The sequence below is a fragment of the Budorcas taxicolor genome, chromosome 16 (assembly GCF_023091745.1).
Source record: "Budorcas taxicolor isolate Tak-1 chromosome 16, Takin1.1, whole genome shotgun sequence".
NCBI lineage: Eukaryota > Metazoa > Chordata > Mammalia > Artiodactyla > Bovidae > Budorcas > Budorcas taxicolor.
The window spans coordinates 34485309-34507388 of NC_068925.1; the positions used below are offsets into that span (position 1 = coordinate 34485309).

General features: G+C 35.2%; 1 protein-coding gene across 1 annotated transcript in view; it reads left to right on the forward strand.

Moving 5' to 3' along the window:
- The window catches only part of AKT3 (AKT serine/threonine kinase 3), a 139167-nt gene that overhangs the window by 75502 nt on the left and 41585 nt on the right, over positions 1-22080 (forward strand). Inside the window, exons 8-9 of the mRNA XM_052653829.1 lie at positions 6953-7075; positions 14532-14660. Of these exons, the coding sequence (XP_052509789.1) occupies positions 6953-7075; positions 14532-14660 (252 nt within the window). The remainder of the gene's footprint in view (positions 1-6952; positions 7076-14531; positions 14661-22080) is intronic.

The window sequence follows — 22080 nt, forward strand, 5'->3', positions numbered from 1 at the left end:
ATCTACTGAATGCCTCTGTGTTCAATAAAGACATTCTAATGACTGATTAGAAATGGAATGTCTCTCGGGTCTGGAAATTATTTGGCATACACATCCCTACTCCTCTGCTTATTCTTGTACGTGTGTGACTTGGTTTCAGATGCAGACAACTATGTAAATTGTGCAGCTTCTTCCTCACTGGTGTTCTGTCCTACTAATGCTACCCACCTCACCCATCTCACCCACCTCAAAATCTGATATTTATTTCTGCAACAGTGAGACATCTGTGTTATGCTTGGTATGTTTTTTACTGTATAACATTCTAGAAAATGCCTTCAGACAGAAAGCAGGAGATTTTAGGACTCACCTCGTTTGTTTTCACAGGGATCATTGTCTTACACTGCCTGTTGTCCACTATCTAAAAAGAGTTCTGTTGTATATTCTCAGTTTTCATTTATTCCTTCTAATATTTGTGTTTAGTTGCTTCAGGCCGAAGGGTAAGTCTAGTCCCATGAACTTTTTGTTTTTGTTTTCTGCTTTTTACAGTTAGTTTCATATTTTAAATTTAGCAGTCAGTTACATCTAAAATTTATTTTGTTGTGGTGTTAGATAAAAAAAATCTAATTTAAAAAATGTTCAACATGATTCAAAGTCTGTTTTCACATTTTTGTCATATATACTGTGCAAGAATATCCTTGTGTAGGAGATTTCTACACTGCCTTTTTTTTTTAAGGAAATTTTAAAGAGGAACAACTGTATTTTAAAAATTAGTTTGATATCTATTGCCAGTTGTCCTACAAAGGGTTATTCTAGCTACCAGTGTGTATCTCTTCACACTTTCACTGATAACATTTCTCGAAGTGTTAAATTGTTTCACATGTTTTGTCTCTACTTCATTGATTATTATAAGGTGGTATATTTTCACATACTGTAATAATGTATATTCCTCTTATGTTGTCTTTGCCCTTTCTCTTTTTTCCCCTTATGTTTTAGTGCTGTTTAATATGATTTCTCTCTATGTTATGCATATACACTGTAATGTTTGTCATAAATACTCAGTTTACATTTTTTGCTATTTCAAGTAGTTAATTCTACCAGTTCCTCCTTTTATGATTCTGTTTGCTCTTGTGTCCTGAGATCAGGAAACTATTGGTTCATATTCTAGTTTATAAATTACATGAAATTAATTTTGTTATGATGTGAAGTGAAAATCAAATGTTACTTTTCTACAAAGTTAAGTGAATATTGTGGGCACCATTTATTAAATGGTCATTTTTCTCATATACTTTATCATATATAATTATCAACTTCACCATATTTTGACTTTTTATAAAGTAACCTGTTCTGGCTGCCTGATATCATTGGTATTTCTTTTTTCCCCCAAACCTTAACCTTTTATTTATATTGGGGTGGAGCCCATTAACAATGTTGTGATAGTTTCAGGTGAACAGCAGAGTGACTCAGCCACACATATACATGTACCCATTCTCCCCCAAACCTGACTCCCATCCAGTCTGGCACATAACATTGAGCAGACATGTGTATACATTAGGTCCTTGTTGGTTATCCATTTTAAATATAGCAGTGTGTACATGACCTTCCCAAAGTCCCTAACTATCCCTACCCCCCAGCAATCTAAAGTTCATTTGCTAAGTCTGTGAGTCTTTGTGTTTTGTGAGGAAATTCATTTGCATCATTTCCTTTTAGATTCCGCATATGTGGGGTGTCATGCAGTATTTGTTCTTCTCTCACTGACTGGCCTCACTTGGTATGATGCCCTCTAGGTCTGTCTGTGTTGCCGCGAATGGCGCTGTTTCACTCTCTTTAATGGCTGGGCCGTGCTCCACGTATTCGTTACCCACTCCTCTGTGAGTGGACGTTGAGGTTGCTCCCGCGTCTTGGCTGCTGTCAGCAGTGCTGCGGTGAGCATGGGGTGTGTGCATCCTTTCAGATCCCGTTTTTCTCCAGATAAGTGCCTGTTCCCTATGAATTGTAGCGTTATAGCATCTGTCATTTCTTCAGGCAAAAGTTTTCTTGAAAGCATTTATATGTATTGAGAAAAAATCTGTTTCAGTAACACCTTGGCTCATCTCATTGATTTTTTTCTAAAGGAGTCATGTACCACTTCTAGTTTATGTCCTCTTCTTGGCCCACCTAAGTGTGACATCCCTTTCCTGAAAGATAACAGATGACCCAATTCCTTTGTCTGGTAAATGTTAATTTTCTTGGTGAAACTTTTGTATCCTTTATTCTTCAAGCATCATGTATTTTTTTCTTTTATATTTCTTTTAGGACTCTATCTTAATATCCTATTCTACCTCTTTTCCCTGTCCTTATCCCTGTAGTGACACCCTAAAATTCTGACCTTAACTCTGTTTCAGTGCCTACTAAATTTCTAGGCTGTATCTTGCTTCCCAGCATCAGACTGTCATCAGCAATTCAATGGACATGAACTTGGGCAAACTCTAGGAGATCCTGAGAAACAGGGAGGCCTGGCATGCTGCAGTCCATGGGGTTGCAAAGAGTCCAACATGACTTGGCGACTGAACAGTTTTGCTTCCTTGATATTAACAGTATCCTGACTCTTATTTATCTCTATACCATTTGGTCCCATAGTACTGAACTGTGCTATAGTTCTTGTTTAAATGTCAACAGGTCAAGATAAAATCCGTTGCTCCTCTGTTCCCAACCCCATTCTTTTCCTTTACACTACGAGCAACAATGCAACACACCGCAACACACGGCTGGAAACGCTTCCTGCCTTTGCCCAAAGGGTGCATGGTAATCCCCCCTGGGATATTGACTCTGTTGAAATGTCTGTTACTGCTGCTCTAGTTAAGGTTCCTCAGAAGCTCTTACTAGCTCGAAGGTAACTTCTTATACTACCAAAGATATTTACTCACTTCTTAAAGTGTGCTATTTTAAAACTATGTATTTTTAATGTAATTGCATATGTCTGGTTTTTCTAACCAAATAGTTACATTCTTTCAGATTGATACAATTTCCTCTATTGTGTGGGCAGCGTTTTACAACACTGAATTGGTGTTTAGTAACTTTTGTTGCACTTTGTGAATTGTTTACCTGATTACTCTAGTCTCGGGTGTTTTTTTTTTTCTTTTTAAAATATTTGTTTATTTGTTTGGCTGTGCTGGGTCTTAGTTGCAGTGTTTGGGTCTTTAGTTGTGATGTGTGGGATCTAGTTCCCTGACCAGACAATGAACTCAGTCTTCCTGCATTGGGAGTGCACAGCCTTAGCCACTGAACCCCGAGGGAAGTCCCTCAGATTTTAAATTGATTCTCTCCTTGCTGCCAGAGTTGTCTGTTTAAAATTATGCTAATTTTTGACCCAAATGTCTTTGACACTCTATCTACAGAATTAATCTCTAAACCGTATCATGGAAGTCCAGGTCCTAAACAGTCTGACCTCTTTTTTTTTTTTTTTTTTTTGCGTAAGCTCTGTCATTATCATGAATGGGTATCTTTGTTCTTCAGCTCTGTGCACTCCCTGCATGCTGTTTCTTTGCCATTACTGTTTTTTTCTTTGGAGTTAATTCCTTCTATATGCACTTGTTAATTACCTACTATGTGTGCTTACTATACTAAGTTGTGGTCAGAACATTAAGATGGGTATAACTTGCATGGCACCCTTTTGTATGCTTCCCTTATATTCTCCGTTTGTGAAAAATCCCATCCTTCAAAATATAAGTGAGATATTTCCTTGTCCATGAATTATTCTCAGATCATTCCAGTAAACATTGATCATCCTTTGCCTCCAGAGTATTTTTAATATCAGAATTATAAAATATCTCATAGCTCTCTCATTTGTTATCTATACATCTAATTATGTCTTAATCACCATTGTATGCCCTCTTTTTCTCGTCTCAGTGACCTTAAAGTAATTGATGCTCATTAAATGGAAAGTTGGTTCAAAGCCAAGGTAGAAACTTCGAAGGAATATTCAAGGAAAATCAGGAGAGTTGCAGTACCAAACCTAAGGAATGTTTATAAGAAGAAGGGGATAATAATTGATATTCTAAACTCCAGAACAAAAGGTCTTTGGTTATGTTAACAAGTTCAGTTCCATCGCTCAGCAATGTCATACTCTTTGTTACCCCATGGACTGCAGCATGCCAGGCTGCCCTGTCTATCACCAACTCCTGGAGCTTACTCAAACTCATGTCCATCGCATCGGTGATGCCATCCAACCATTTCATCCTCTGTTGTCCCCTTCTCCTCCCACCTTCATTCTTTCCTATCATCAGGGTCTTTTCCAATGAGTTAATTATTCACATCAAGTGGCCAAAGTATTGGAGTTTCAGCTTCAGCATCAGTCCTTCCAATGAATATTCAGGACTGATTTCCTTTAGGATGGACTGGTTGGATCTCCTTGCAGCCCAAAGGACTCTCAAGAGAATTCTCTAACACCACAGTTCAAAAGCACCAATTCTTCAGTACTCATCTTTCTTTATGGTCTAACTCTCACATCCGTACATGACTACTGGAAAAGAGTAAGGTCCATAAAGTAGCAAGGATGGACATCCGAGGACAGCAGATTGAGAAATAAATAGGATTCTTCTCCTTAAGTAGCTTTTTTTTAGCTGATATTTTTACAGAAATTGGCTAGGAGACAAATTGAAGATTTATGATCTAAATAAAGATCTAGAAGCCTGAATATATTATGTTGATTTAGGGAGGATCTATATATTTTGTATAGAAGATGAGTGGGTACTAGGCTTGACATTATATGAAGAAAGTTTAGAAATCTAACCACTATTTTAATCTCATTAGAAGACTGCCATAAATTACCGTAGAGATCACAGGGGTTTCTTCATCAAAATTAGTCATATTTTGTATTAAAGGATGACAGAAATTACTTTGCCCTAGAAGGATTTCAGAATGGTTTTACTGATGATCCATGCTGCTTTCTGCTTCCTGTCTTTGTTTGAATAGTAGTGTATTAATAGCGTGAAGTGAAAAGTGCAAGTGTTAGTGGCTCAGTCATGTCTGACTCTTTGTGACCCCATGGACTGTAGCCTGCCAGGCTTCTCTGTCCATGGAATCTTCCAGGCCCGAGTACTGGAGTGGGTATCCATTCTCTTCTCCAGGGGATCTTCCTGACCCAGGGATCAAATCCGGGTCTTCAGCATTGCAGGCAGATTCATTATCATCTGAGCCACCAGGGAAACCCCGTTAATAGCATATATAAGATAAATCAATTTTGAAGCGTATCCCTTATATGCATACCCTTATAAACATACCAATTATAGATTGGTATGATTTTGGGCATAGTATATTTGGTCATTTATAAGACACATTGAATAATTTCTTCAATCAGAAGGCCTTTTATATTTGGTGATGTATTATAGTTTTCATTCACATCATTTTTTTTCTTTGTTGATCTTAACATACAATGTGAGTGAAGTTACAATCAGCGGCATCTTAGATTTGATGAAATATGACAGTATAGTAGAGAACATTAAAGTTTAGAGACTATTTGCCAGATATTTTAGTTTTACTGTAATTAACATTGAACGAGTCTTTTTTGGCAATAGTTACATGATATTAACTTCTCTTTATTGGGAGAATGGGTTATGCATTAATTTTGATCTTAGTGATAGACTCTTAAGTGGAATTGAAAGTGGGAAAGGGGAAAGTGAAAAGAAAGTGAAGTTGCTCAGTCGTGTCTGACTCTTTGTGACCCCATGGACTGTAGCCTACCAGGATCCTCTGTCCATGGGATTTTCCAGGCAAAAGTACTGGAGTGGGTTGCCATTTTCTTCTCTGGGCAAAGGGAAGAAGGAATCTATAAGGAACCTACTTTCTGTTACCTAAATTATGATTTGGTGTGTGAGAAAAAAATCTTAGTTAACCATAATTATTGTAAATTTGTAGAAGCAGTTCGTAGAAGTAATCCCTGTGAAGTTATAGTTCATTTCTGATCTTGCAATCAAGGATACACTGACCAGTTCATCACTTTTAATCAAAGACATGTATTAAGTACCTGTTGTGATACTGACAGTGTACTCAGCTCTGCAAACACTCTTTGCTTGTTCATGACGGATTTCTTAATACAGTGAAACAGTACAACAAAAAGGTCAGTAATCAATTCATAGTGCATGGAACCGGTTCCTTTCTCATATACACGGTTGAACTGAGAGATGAGACAGGTAGTTCCTTAAACAAACAGCTTGTCTAAATGGAGAGCTGGATGCTTGACCACAATGAGCACTCAGTAAATACTTGTTGACTGATGACTGGAAGTATCTTTTTAGACGATTGACAGGAAATGGATGGGCTTATCGTTTTAAGTGATTACGTGTGAAAAGATTGGTGTCATAGGTAATTATTGTTGAAATTGGAAGACTATACATTGAGAATTATTCATTTTGGGCATTACTAAAATAAATTGAAAATGTAAAGCCTCACAATTTCTCATTGTAGAAAGCATTGATTTAAACATTGAAATCATTCCTAGAGATATCATGGTGAATCAAGAGTTGTAGAATTTAACAAGTTCATATAAATAAGGTTCCACAAACCTGCAGTCCTTTCTTTGAAATCAAGTGTGAATCAGATAATTAAGTAGAAATGTTGCATCTCTGCTTATGTTCATTTATTTTAATAAAGTCTCAGTACCTAATCCTTGAAAGAGTTGAAGCAACAGTATATGGAGGAGGAGATGTAATCTGATGATGCATACTTTTTCCTCTGGTAACTGAAGGTTAAATGGGTAGCAAACAGAATGCCTTAAACAAGATTGGTATATTGATTAAAGCGGTGATTTAACAGCTCTCAGTCTCCCCTTGGAAACCTGGAAAAGATAAGCCAGCTGCTGTCTAAGAGTGCTCAGTGTCCACTGAGAGTACACTATCTATCATCACAATATGGTGATGAGAGGTGTTTTATGTTTGTGTTAATTTCCCCCACTAAATCAGTAATTATTACAGTCCTGTCCCTGCTGTTTACCCTGCAGCTGTTTTTCCATTTGTCGAGAGAGCGGGTGTTCTCCGAGGACCGCACACGTTTCTATGGTGCAGAAATTGTCTCTGCCTTGGACTATCTACATTCCGGAAAGATTGTGTACCGTGATCTCAAGGTAAAAAAGAAGAGTAATCAGAGTTTGTTTCTGCAGAGGCTATAGGGACAAACACAAAGTAATTATAGAGTTACACAGTTTGAAGAAAAGAAAATCTAGTTGGGGAAAAAAAAAAAAGTTTAAGAATGTGGTTCACTGTATCTGACAGGAAATTTCATTCACTGGTAAATGTGTAGTTCTTTTTATGTCCAAGTCTTTGACATGCAGAATGAGTTCTGTTTGACTGCTCTGATCAAAACGACCTACCAGTAATAGTTCCACTCCTCTGTTAGTGTAACGAGTAATGTTAAACATCTGATTCAATGTCTAGTCACTTTGCAAATGATATTTTAAAATCAATTTCATTATAATATTCTAGCATCCTGTGATATATTATGATAAACTTTTATAGTAGATAAGATTATTTAGGGTAAGGAAAATATTTGATTTTCACTTTAAATTTTTAGTGGGCTTAAAGAGCTGAAGCACTTTAATATAGCCTTTTATCAATTTATTTAGTTTCCATTCTAAAAAGCACTGTGTTTGTCTTATCAGTGATAGTGACTTTATGTCTCTTAAGTTTCTTTCTGACAAGACGCTCAGAATAGCTCAGGAGGAGCACACTTTCGTGAAGGCCAGGTAGTAACTGTTCTAGGCCTTGCTGCTCTTGCAACTCCTCAGTGCTACTGTTGTAGGCTGAAAGCAGCCAGGGACAGTATGTAAAGGAGCATGTCTGGCTGTGTTCCAGTAAAACCTTAATTACAAAAACAGGCAGTAGCCAAGATTTCACCCCCACGCCATATTTTGCTGACCCTTGGAGTAGCTCATAAAAGATAGTAGTAATTCTCACAACACTGTTTTCATTTAGATTGGCCACATTAAGGAGATTTGTACCCTGACACACTCTGAACAGGTTCTAAATGTGACCATCTAACTTTCTTAAAAAGTAAATCATATGATAATCTTGACTTATTAAAGTCTGACACAGAATTGCTTTATTTATCAAATATGAGTTTATTTAAAGTATAATTCTACTTGCAGAAATAGAAGTTACATTAGTCTTTTATGAACTGCTGTTTGTGTGAGATGAAGTGTGTGTGTTAGTTGCTCACGCGTCCAACTCTTTGTGACCCCATGGACTGTAGTCTGCCAGACTCCTCTGTCCATGGAATTCTCCAGGCAAGAATACTGGAGTGGGTAGCCGTTTCCTTCTCCAAGGGATCTTTCCAACCCGGAGATCGAACCCGGGTCTCCCACATTGCAGGCAGATTCTTTTACCATCTGAACCACCAGGGAACGAGGTGAAAGTGAAGTTGCTCAATCGTGTCTGACTCTTTGCGACCCCATGGACTGTAGCCCACCAAGCTCCTCAGTCCATGGAATTTTCCAGGCAGGATTACTGGAGTGGGTTGCCATTTCCTTCTCCAGCGGATCTTCCCAACCCAGGGATCGAACCCTGGTCTCCTGCATGGCTACATATTACAGCACATGAGAGAAGTCACACTTACCCCTCATTCCCATTCACTTGCTTTCAAATACCTGTGATTCTTAAATTATCTAATTACTTAACCAATTGTCTAAGTTATTTCAAGATGTTGCTATCATATACCTCTGTATTATGAATGATCCCTAAGAAGTAACTATCTCAAAAAATATTACTTTACATGATGACAGTGAAATACAGTGTGTATGTCTATATAACATCATTACAGTTTTTATATTATTTTCTCATTTTAACATGTTATTTATGAAACAAGCTATGAAATTCTATTTTTAGAAAAAATTATGATACTGTATCTATATCAGCTAAGTGCCAAAATAGATCAGAGATGGATATAAATCAACAGTTGATTATCTTTAGCCTGCAGCTTTTATAGCCAGAAGCGGCAGAATTCAGCATCCCTGTATCTGATGTCTGCATGACCAAATAATCCTATAATGTTTAAATGTCTTGAATCTGAATTTTTAAAAAATAATTTAATTATATGGTATGACAGAACTTATGTTGTATGTTATTTCCATATTTACTTAGAAGTAGTTAGCTCTTTTCTGCCTGATCTTCCCCCTCCTCCCCGCCACTTTATATTTTATGAATCCTATTATGCGGATAAGGGGGAAGACTTCCTGGATTTAAGAAAAGGAGAATAATGTTGAAGTACTTAGTAATATATCCAAAATGCTTAAAGCTCAAAGAGTTAGTCTAAAGAAACAAAGAAAAGAATGCTCACTTGATTGATAGCATTGAAAAGGAATGATATAATTGGGATGATTTTGGTCAGTATCTCCATTGATCATTTCTCATTAATCAACTTATCAGTACATTGACACTCATTTAATGAGTTTTGTTGCTCTGTCCTTTCTGATAATGAAATTAGACTAAATTTATTAACCTGCAATATGAATACCAGTCATGTAGTTAGCATATAAATAGGCCATAAACTACTAGACAATTAAGTGACCTCTCCTCTCTTAATTTATTTCTATTTTAATATAGCCTTAACGTAAAGGTCTAAGTAAATGTGTAGCATTGGACAGGATCCATGGAATTTACACCAAGAAAAATGGATAACATAAAAAGTCAGACATTCAAAATTTATGCAAGTGTTATTTATGTCCATATTGTTTCATGATAGAATGAGATCTTTAGGTACAGTTGTACAAATTTAGAGCTGACCCATAATTTACAGCTGAGGTCACTGAAGATTGGAAACGTAGTAAGTGATTTACTTGAAGTAATGGACTAAATTGGTGACATAGTCAAGATTGTTGGATTCCATGATTCCTAGCTCCAGGTATAATGTTCTTTTTATTACACAAATCGGCCTTTCTAGAAATGAGATGAACTTTAGGTGGGGGTATGCATTGGATTAACTCTAAGCGATCTTTGTAAATCTAAAATTTGAATAAAGCTGCCAAAAATAAGGAATATTTTAAGTATATTCAAGACACATCCCCTAACTCCCACTTCTAACTACTCTGGATTCCCTCTTTTATAAAAATGTTCAGCTACTGCTGCAATGAATCCCTTCCACCTCTAACATTCACATGTACTATTGGGCTATATTCCTCAAGTGTAGGAAATTCTTAAATGTAGTAACTCTGAAACCCTAGTCTAGGTGTGATCTCTGCTGTTGTATATGGTGAATTCTTTTTCCAGTTTTAGGAAGGTTCAAAGATTTCCTTTTGGCATTTTAATGCACTGTCCTAATCCATGATCATGAAGTTCATAAGACCCATATGAACATTTGGCACTTTGATGCCTGTAAACCTGAATATGCAGGGTGCGGGGGAGGAATTTCTCACTGTATTCTTGGGTCTGAGGCAGTCTTGGTACTGATGTAGCTGTGCTAAAGTGGGATTGTAAGAGTGAGTGAAGGGACATGTTTGTGTTGCTACAATAGTTGTCAGAGCCCTTGAAGTGAAGTGAAGTGAAGTCGCTCAGACATGTCTGACTCTTTGCGACCCCATGGACTGTAGCCTACCAGGCTCCTCCATCCATGGCATTTTCCAGGCAAGAGTGCTGGAGTGGATTGCCATTTCCTTTTCCAGGAGATCTTCCTGACCCAGGGATCGAACCCAGGTCTCCCACATTGTAGGCAGATGCTTTACTGTATGAGCCAGCAGGGAAGCCCCGTCAGAGCCCTTAGGAATTGCTATTATAATTCCTTTGCTTAATCACAAAATGTCAGCCATTTAATTAAAATGAGACCTAAAATACATATAAATATGTGTGTGTATTTTACATAGCTAAATATTAGAATATATGATAAATAAATTGTATATTAGAAAGATTTTAAAAACGTAGAAGTTAAAAACTTGTAAACTTTCTAATAGCAAGAGTTTAATTTTATTCTAGGCACCAGCAAGAGCAGAAAGAGCATAGTATTTTCTTGCCGTCATTTCTTGTTCATGAAGCACAGAGGAAAGATTTCAAAACCTACTGAATCAAGATCCTCTGTCAAATAATTCTTGTCCAGTTCAACTCGATAAAAAATGTTGCCTTTTTAAAATGGAAACTCTGGGATGTATATGTCTAATATATTTGTTTCCTCTAAGTATGAACTATTAGATAACAAACAACCCTCTGATACAAATAGTAAGCAATACCCAGATTTTGAATGTATAATCTTTTCTTTCACACTTCGTATTTAACTTCATACATTGCTTTTGCCAGTGGATGTATCCATTAAGTGTCATCATAAATGCCCTGACCTCAATCCTAGATGCTAAGACTGACAGTGGAGAAAAAACAGATGCATTTAATGTTTTATAATAGAGAGTACCTGAACAGGCAGTTATGGTGTACATTTTCCTTTTTATGGTTTAAAAAAAAGGAGGAAGGAAACCATTCGATTTAGGCGAGCGAACCAAAGAAAGACCATTTGTAAACATTTTTATTCCTCCTTTACACAGTGGAAAGATTCCTAAAAATAACTTGACTTAAATCTTATGTTAATATCACGTGCACTAAGGAAGTGATTTCCAGGTGTTTTTTGATATCTCTAAGCAATTGATCTGCTTTTGAAAGATTTCCAGGTAATTCTGTGATTCCTTCACCTTTGTGAATCGCAGCACTAATGGTTCTTATATTTAATGAAATCTTTGTTATGCATCTTCATAAAATTACTTATGTTTTTAACCAGACAGGATATTTAATTACCCCTGATTTATCTCTATATAAGATTAGATTTGGGGATATAATTTTTTTAAGGTGATGCATTTCTGACTATTTTTTTCATACGGATAGAAAATGACATGTTCAGCAAAATGACATTTCAGGATAGTGAGAGAAGAACAGTAATTGATGGAAGAAAGTGGACACCATTATAAAATAACTGGCTCAAAAATTGTAAAATATTTGTTTTGTTGTTTATTCAAAAGAAATTGATGCATATTAAAAACTTTTTAATGAGGTCATTAGAGCTGATAAAAGTGTTTTATAGGGTTCCATTTCTGAACTTTGTTCTTTCCTTTAACATAGAGTGTTGTCTAGAAGAACACATACCATGTTGATAAAGTGTAAATCAGCCATTAAACTCCATGTTTAATAAATGATCAGTACATTTGTTGATTAAATTCTCCATTCAGTATCATTTAATTCTCAAAACAGTCACATTGGATTGTTACTGTGTGGGTTGTACCTGTGTGTCATAGATCAAGTTGAGATGCATAGATATCAATAGCATACACGAGGTTACACAGTGAGGGACAGAACTTGAATTTACATTTAAGTTCTCTGACTTGATTCCATAATCTTACCCACATTGCTCTCAACTGCCCCTTATACAGTATGCTACCTTGTCCCCATTATCGTGACCTTTACCCCATCTCTCACAGTCCTCCTGTAGGCTGACCTTATTTCTGACTGTATCATTGTAGTAAAGCCGACTAATAAAACAAAGGAATGATTAGCTGTCATGGTTTGCCTGGAACTTCCCCAGTTATAGAACTTTTATTAAAAATCCTTCATCCTGGGAAACCTCCTCAGTTGTAGGCAGACTGAATTCTTGGTCACTTTCATCCTATTCCTGTTCTTCACTCAAATCCTACCCCTGAATCTTATTTCATTCCTCATCCCTCAACCCTTGGTATCTTGGAGATGAGATTAGCTAATTAGGTATGGATCAAGATTTTAAAAATATATATATACTTCTTTTTAAAAACAGTATATATTCTGATATTTTGTATCTGTGCTTTTCAAGATAGTCTTGTCAAAATGTGGATGGTTAGCACATAAGTGCATGCTGAGTTTTATTTTGCAGTGCATAGAAAGCATATAAAGTGAATTGGCGTGATACAAATTAAACTGCATGTTTTATTCAATATTTTTATGTATTATTTGAAGTCTCTATAAGAATTCTTATGTATTATAAAAGATCTTTATAGCATTTTAAGGTTTTGTTTTTATATTGTAATGTATTTCTATGTTAGAACAATAAGCATATTTTTAAAAATTAAGAACAGAGCATATATTTAACACAGCAGACATTCCATTATATACTTCTCTTTCTCATTATGGCAAGATAGAAGTAGGAGGAAGAAGAGAGTGTTGTTTGCAAGAGAAAGGGAAAAGGGAGAAAATCAGAAGCATGAAGAAGAAAAGAAAAGAGGAAAGAGAAGTAGACAAATTATTTTTTGACATTTCTGATCAGTTTTACTATTTAGGACATATTGCCATTTGTGTACATTGGGTTTGATTTTCAGGTTCCAGTTAGTAGAGAATCAGTCTAGCTAAATTTAGATAAAATAAGAGAATATTCATTTTTAAAAGGTTTAACAGTGTATTTAGGGTTCATTCAGTTCTTTGTAGCCAAGTCAAAACAGACTCACTTCTCTAAAGTCTATGCAGTGCATGAAACATGTATTGAGCATTGAGTTCAGTTGGGCAGCATATTTAAGTACTATACTGAGGATAGCTTGCCTAACTGTATTTAGTTTCTGGTTTATAAGACAGTGGATAATATAGAACAGTATAACATTTTATAAAATTGGTATTTATGTTCTTATATGGAGTTCTATTTTGAATTTGATAATGACTTCAGAGTTTGAGTAGGCACTTTCGTACATTATCATGTTAAGGAGTAGAATAATTACCTACTATTTAAATAAGTTAATTATCATTCATCCTGCTAATATAATTTTTTCACATGTGTTTTTTTGTGAATGCATTTCTTATGTATTCCCTTAGGTATATGTACATGACTGAGCAGGGGTAGGGGCCCCATCAATACACATGACTATAAAGTGGCAATTCAGAACTCATGTGTATCTCTGTATGGTGATAATCAAGTTTAGGTTCAAATTAGAAGAATAAGATCAGTTATTGTTACTATTTTAAATTGCATTAGCTTTGCACAGCTCTTTTCCCCCTTACATTGCTTAACTTTTCACTTGAGGCTATTTGGTTATCTCTTTTAAGATTGTTGTTTTTGTATTAATGGGTTTAAAGAGGTTCCAACTTTAAAAGGGTTGGTATTTCTTTATTACAAATAACTGCAAGAGAAGATATTGCCTTACCTTACAAAATAAGATTTAGGTTTGATTTACAGCCACCACCAAAGAAACATTTCTGTAAATAAATATTTTATAATAGCAATAGACTCCCAAGAGAAATTGTTGAAAACCATCTGTACATATCTAGAAGAAGATACTTGTCTCTTTGAAATTGTTTAGATCAAACTTTATTTTAAAAAGGGAAAAAGAAGATTGATGTTTGCTTTCGAAAGTTAATTTAGGCTTTAGTTCTTAGCACTTAGACAATAATGGTTCTTACTCCCATGGGTTTAAAAATCAGTTTATTATTGTAGTCTTTGATAAAATGTTTCTTTTTACACATGAATTAGGCAGCTATAGGGTTTGTAAGTATCGAAAGTTCTTTGACTAATTATGTCCTCTTTCCAGAATATCTTACTCAGCATTCAGTTATTTTTCAGAACAGTATTTTCCTACTTTTGAAGACTATTTTCTTATTATGCAGTTGGAGAATTTGATGCTGGATAAAGATGGCCACATAAAAATCACAGATTTTGGACTTTGCAAAGAAGGGATCACTGATGCAGCCACCATGAAGACTTTCTGTGGTACACCAGAGTATCTGGCACCAGAGGTAGGCTATGTTTCCATTTGCAGAAAAATAAAAATAACCCTGACGTTTTGCAAAGTAAACCATTTAAGCATTTTAAAAAACTTCAGTGTCTGCTACTCTGACCTGGATTTCAACATGAATCAAATCTATTTTACTCCCACTTGTTTAACATGGTATTCTAGGGCAAAAATATATATAAATCAGCACAAAGATACAGGTAACTGCAATCAAATTAAGTCAGTTTTTACTTGTTGGCCATATGTGTTTTTTTTTTTTTCTTTGTGCCTATTTTTATTCACTTATTAAATATTTCAGTGACTTCAGCAAGAATGTTAACAGTTTTATAAACCATTTTGGATTTTCCTTAGAAACAAACAATAATAATTTGTATTTGTAATTTTGTGGGTTTTCATACTTAATTATTAGAAAGGATTTCACTGGAAAACTTAATGAAATGACAGCGGCTACATTTTGGAAATCATGCTAAACCAAAACAAGCTTCAGCCAGTGCCCTCCCATGCTGAGAATTCCATAGTGATTCATTGATTTGTTTGCTCAACAAATATACATTATTCATCTTCTATATATTGGTTATTTTTCTGGGTGTGTGGTTATAGAAACAAGACACAAAGGACCCTGCTCTCAGGGAACTCACTTCTGGTAGAGGGAGACAGAATAAAAATAAATATATAGCATAAAGACATGCAATGAATATGTGTCATGAAGGGAAAGAAGCTAGATAAAAGGAGGTTGTGGTGGCTGTGTTACATAGTGTTCTCATTATTATTACTGCAAGACAGACCACTGCAAAACCTAACCACTTCATGTGATCGAAGGTTCTGAGTCAGGATAGCAGGAATGACCACTCTGTGATACATGGGGCACGGCGGTGGGTGACTCTGTGGCTGGAGGCCGGAATCTGGAAACTCCCCACTTTAGGCATCTGACAGTTGATGCTGACTGTGAACTGGTGCCTTACAGGGCTCTCAAAAGCCTCAGCTTCCCCATATGGCCTGGCTTCCTCATAACCTTGTGGCTTCAGAGTAGCCAGACTGTTTGGCTTTGGGTTCTAAAATGTCCTAGGAAACAGTTTAGAAACTGCTTCAATGTTTTTTTTTAATGTAGCAAACCATGAAGAAATGTTTTATTAATTTTTAAAAAATTTCTCTTCATAGTATATTTTTTAAACTTTATTACCATTTACCGTAAAATTCAGCCTTCTCAAGTGTGTAGTAGTGGTTTGTAGTATGTTCAGAGTTGTGCAATGCAACCATCACCACTATCTAATTCCAGAATATTTTCATCACTCCAACAAAGAAATTCCATACGTATTAGCTCCTGCCTAACCTCCCTTTCTGCTAGACAACTACTAATCTACTTTGTCACTTTAGGTGTGTCTATTCTAAACATTTCATAAAAGTGGAATCATGCAATACATGGCCTCTTGTGTCTGGCCTCTTTTACCTAGTTTATTTTCAAGGTTTATCCATGCTTTAGCATGTTTTTGGTACTTCATTCCTTTTTATGGCCAAAATAATACTCTGTTGTATGAATATAATACATTTTGTCTATCCATTCAGCAGCTGATGGACATTTGGATTGCTTTAAGGTTTTGGCCAATAATGCTGCTATAAACATTTCTCTGTGAATCCCCTTTTCTGACTTCGTGTCAGGAATTGCACATCATTTCTGCATATGCTGAAACATTCCTGAGCCTGCACGTATTTAAGAGGGTAGTAACATAGATCCCACCTCTCCATGGTAAAAACATGTGACATGGGAGATACTGTTGCAGCCCTCTTTGGAACATATAATCTTCTACAGATAGGATGTTCAGGGAAAGTGATGTTTAACCAGGGACCTGAATGCTAAGAGGCAACTATTGCAAAAATACAGGGGAGGAGTTTTCCAAACACAGGGAGCAGCTAGTATAAAACCTGTGAGGCACAAGTTCAGTTCTTCCCTTAAACTCTTAACAAGGTTAGTGTGACTAGAGCAAAGGAGGGAGGCATTTATGTTTGATGGATGATGATAACTATTTATTGAACATGTATTATGTACTGCATACTATATATGTACATTGCAAATTTGGAATAAGCTTTTGAGATAGCAAACCTGTTTTTTTTTTAAGGTAAGGGAACTGAGGATCAGAATTTTTTAATGTAATCTGTACACAGGTAGGAGGTGGTGGAGATAGAAACAGGATTCTAACAAGGTTCATCTTATAAAGACTATTTTTACTTTTTAAATCACATAACATGGTAGCCAAAAAAAGTCACTGTTTCAAGGCCACTGTAGATGTAAGTAATGCCATTTTTAAAATAGATGCTTTGTAAATGCTCAACAGGAAAAGTAATCAAAAAAATTAGGAAATGGGAATATATTCAGAATGATACTAGCATTCCTTATATGTATAGTAACTAATGCCAGTTTATTACTACAATAGCTCTTTTCAATTAAAGATTAAAATTACATTTCAAGAATTTTAAGTTTTTGTAAATAAATGCTAGTAATTTGAAATATTAGCAGTATTTTTCATAGTAAATTTCCAAATATTATTTTATCAAGGTCTGCCAAAAGTAACATTTTTTTCTGTTATAAAATCTGGAGTTTAAAATTTTCCATTTTTGTAGCTGAATTTGGTAAAAGTTTAGAATAATGTTTCTTGTTTATTCAAATACAAGATCACATTTTCTAAAATAGGATTATTTTTGTCAATGTCATGAAAAACAAAATCTTTGTTTCTCTGGAGTTCCAATTGCCCCTGCTATACATTTGCCGTGGATGATGATATCCCATATTTAGAATAACAAAATTAGTTGTATCACAATTAGGGGAAATTATTTCTGTAGAAGATAAATACATCTCATTTCAGAAGCAGATGATCTCCTAAGAAACAAAGATATTGTTTTTATATGCAAATGTCATCAACTGAGAACAAAACCAGGAATTTAATCCAAGAAGAGTCCAGTTGTTTCTAAATAGAAAGTTTACAGTTCACAGGGAATTATCAATTTCTTCTTAAATACAGGTAAACCCTTTCTGTATACCTTTTAAAAAAATGTTGCAGAAGGGTTTAAAAGCAGTTTATATACCCGATGACTGAGAGATGTCGGTTCATAATTAACATCTTGACCTTATTTTCACAGGGGAGAGTGATCGTTGTGGTTACTCTTTGAGGATGACAAAACTTGAAACAACTAAACTTCTCATGCAGTTTCAATTTTTATATTTTAAGCATTTGTGTCAAACTGCATTTTGTTAAATCAGGGTAACTGTTTTATATGCTTACTTTTAAAAAAACAGGAATTTAAGTTCTTTCTTCTGGTCTCTGGTGTAGACCATTTCACTGAAGAACACTGATTCATTCATTAAAGAAATATTTGTTGAGTATTTATTAGGTGTCATGCATTCTGTTAGGTGCTGGGAATACAAAGATCATAGAAATGTTTTTTGTTGTCCGAATCCCAGGGATGGGGGAGCCTGGTGGGCTGCCGTCTATGGGGTCGCACAGAGTCGGACACGACTGAAGCGACTTAGCAGCAGCAGCCTGCTGTATTTACTAAGGTGATAGGATGTGGAGAATAATCATTACTGTCCAAGAAAATAATTGCTTTACTAGAGCTATGTACAGTACAGTGAAAGGAAAGGTGGTGGGAGGGTCTGGTGGCAGTCGAGAGGGAGCAGACTGAGAGGAGCCTGGATGTGTAGATGAGGATCAGAATGGGAAAGAGTTTAAATTTGACCTCACGGACAAGGGAAAATCACGTGAGCTGAGAGCAGGGCAATAATATGATCCAGATATGCATGGTCAGAATTAGAGAGGGATTGGCAAGAGCTTAAACTCGCCTCTTCCCTTCACTGCAGATGGCATCTCTCACTTTCTTTGAACCTTGACATTTCTGGTACATAGCATTATTGATGCCAGACTTTGTTTGGTAGTTTGTTAGTAGTAGCTGTTTATCAGACCTGGAGTATGTGCCTGAGTACTGCTTCTCTTTTGAAGGGCTGCTTGTTAGTATATTACCTTTTCCTCACATGGGAGACCTGTTTACACATTATGGAGACATCTTTCTGCAGCCTCTCATTCGTCTAGCAGTGGCCATTCTTTACCTTTTCAGCTAGTTTTGAAGGGGTTTTGTTTGCTTGTTTGTTCTGTTTTTTTTGGCCATGCCACAAGAGATGTAGGATCTTGGTTCCCTGACGAGGGATTGAACTTGTGCCCCTTAGAGTAGAAGCTGGGAGTTCTAATCACTGGGCCTCCAGGGAATTCCCTTAACTGTTTTAACTTGGTCAGAATGCTTTGCTACTTAAAGATGGTTGCAGGATATTTTAAAAAATACTCCAAAAATACTGTTAGAAATCAGTTCAAAACTGATGTATTAACTGTACTGTATCTCAGACTTACACCTGATTTTTAAATGAACTGAAGTTTTAAATGAACTTAGATTTCTTCTTAAAGACCACCAGGAAAAAAAAATTATAATATGAAAATGCCATTTGTTAAAAAAAGGATATTTTTTAAAGTATTTTTTCTCTTCTTTTGATGAAGAACTGTGTACCTTTTTTATTAAAGGGGGAAAAAGTATCTTTTTAAAAAGATGTTGCAGAGATACAGTCCTAATGGCCATATAAACTGTATGTTTAGTGTGCTGCATCTCTAAAGCTGCATTAGTATAGATAGTTTTAAGCTGGTTTTGCTCTTTCTTTTATTAGAAGGAAATAAATTTGACCTGCCATATATTATGGACTATGGTGTTTTGAGGGGATTTTGTTTTCATCATCTCTACTGTATTCTCATGCCTAGAAATATAAAGAAATTAGAAATCATATATAAAATCTTACTGTTAAATTTTATTATTTGATTTGGCTCTCATTGAATCCAAACCATCCTTTTATGCAGTGCTAATTATTTAGAGTCTCAGCTTTGCTCTTGAGTTAGCAGTACCTGATCAACTTTCCAACTGTAAAACAGTTTGAAAATCAAATGTAGCTTACATGCAAGACCCAACAAAATTAAAAGTGTTAAGTACGTTTTGGCAGTTCACTTTTATTATGCCCAGTCCTCAAATGTACCAGCAGATAATCATCTGAATGTTAGTTATTTTTCACATGCTTATGTGATCACACAAAAAGTACATGCTAAAAAGAAGCAGATGGTGACAGATGGGGAAGGTTGAATAAGGTGGTTTTGGAAACCTAGAGAAATGCACTTCTGTAATAGTGTAAAAATAAAAATTATTTGATAATCAAGTTAGAACTAACAAAACGATTGCAAAAAATGACTTGATTGTTGGAAAATACATAGTATCTAGTTGTGGTTGCTATTCAGAAAAAAAATGTATATAATTTTATTTCATATGTATAAAATGCTATGTTTTTCAGTGGCTAAAGATGCATTTTTAATGTATTTCTAGTTTTTGGAAACTCATTTTTAGAAAATAGTCACTGCGTATCATTTTATTCACTTTTCTTTTGAAGCCTACTAGCTTCAATATCTTTTATAATATGTATTTTGACAGTATCTGAAATAGATGAAAATATTTTGATAACTATTTTAATACAAAGATTTGCTTAAAGTCATTGTGATTCCTTATAGATAATAGCACAAATGAAAGGCCAAAAGTATACATTAACTTCTTCAGAAGGGTGGAGAGAACCGTATTAATTAAGGGTGAAGATATTGGTAGCCTGGAGTATAGTGTACATAGGTGAAGTAGGTAGAACCAAACTTGATTTTAAGTGTACTAAGTGGAATTTTGTTTATTTTAAATACAAGAAAGAATAAATAAAAAAGACATCATTTTATAGGCCTTAGCAGTATTATCTTGAGATCTTAAAAATGAATGCAATCAAAGTTGTATATATATATATATATTTGTACATTTAATCTGTAGATAAAAATAGTAGCATACATAGTTACATTTTGCTTACCCTTGAACAAAATTCTACTAGTTCTAACAGATTATGAAACTAAATCTTAAAACTTCAAAGCTTTTGTAAAACTTAAAAGTCATTTTAGTAGCTTTTCCCAAACTGTATACATCCCTGATATTTTATTTAATTCTTAATGATGCATGTAGCACTTGTCCTCTTGAAGTACTTTTGAAAGCCTTCACTTCTTGATGGTTCTAAAACGGTCTCACCACCAATATTAAGGGGAAAATTAAGTGAATGAGCACAGTGATTAGTTCATACAGAAGTTGTCTGTTTTATTGTTAGAATTTTAATTTAAGAACGTCTGTCATGAGTTGGCTATTTATACTGTTCCTGGATAATATTTAAACCATCCCATTTTGCTGTACATCTGAAACTAACACAATATTGTAAATCAACTATAGTTCAATAAAAAACTGCTTAGTTAAAAAAATTCCCACTTGGTCCCCAAATTAGATATTGTTTAAATATAAACAAAAATGATATTATTAGTTCAATGTTAATGTCTCTCAACATTTATAAGTAGCAGCTTTTACTTCCCTAGAGTTCTGTCAGGTTTTTTTGTAGCTATTTTTCAACTGAAGTTCTTTTGAGTGTTATATAGTCTTTTGATTTTAACAATCAGAATATTTGCATTCAGTACTTTGGAATGATTCTAATTTAAGCAGAGTTTAATTTTAAATTCTCTGAGACATAACATATACAAAACCAACCCTAACTGGGAACACTAGTGATTGCCTATAGTGTTTTATAATGGCCATTTTTACTTTGGTTACAAAGACCCAGTTTCTTAGAACCCCATAATGTCTGTTGCTTCAGGATAAAAAGGAAGTATAGGAATCTCTGGGAAGATACCTGTGAGTATGATTGAATCACCACTACTGTATCCATTTAGCTTTGCCTGTTCTAGCCAGAGAATGCTTCTGAAAGTAGGATATTAACTGCATGCAAGTACTTGTATTTGCATGCTAGGAGGGAGCTGTAAAACTTACAGCATCTTAATTCAGAGCAAATGGCACAGTGTCAGTCTCTTTAGACTCATTAGAGCAGTTGAAAACTGGATATAAAGTATATATCTATGAAGAAAATAGCAGTAAACCATAGAATTCATTATTCTTGTGAAATATATGTAATAGTTCTGTAGCTGCAATACATTTTAGAATCTGATTTAGAAGATTTATAGGTTATCTTTTACCAACATTTCCGTGATGTTAGGAATATTAAAGGATTTCTGTAGATCATATAACATATAACTGTGTGTTTATATATAAAACACACATTATCAGTTACCTGAAATAGAAGGTTACCAGGGGAAAAAATTTTTTGAATTAGCGGTAAATTGGTTCATCCAAGTTCGCAGTTTACTTTCACAACATAGGTGTGCAGACAGTTTGTTTAGATGTTTAATTTTTTCCCCCATCTGTTCTGTCAGGATTATTGATTGAGCAGTAAGCCACTCCAGGGTATACATAACCTCCTCATAGCTACTTGCCTTGAGTGCTTT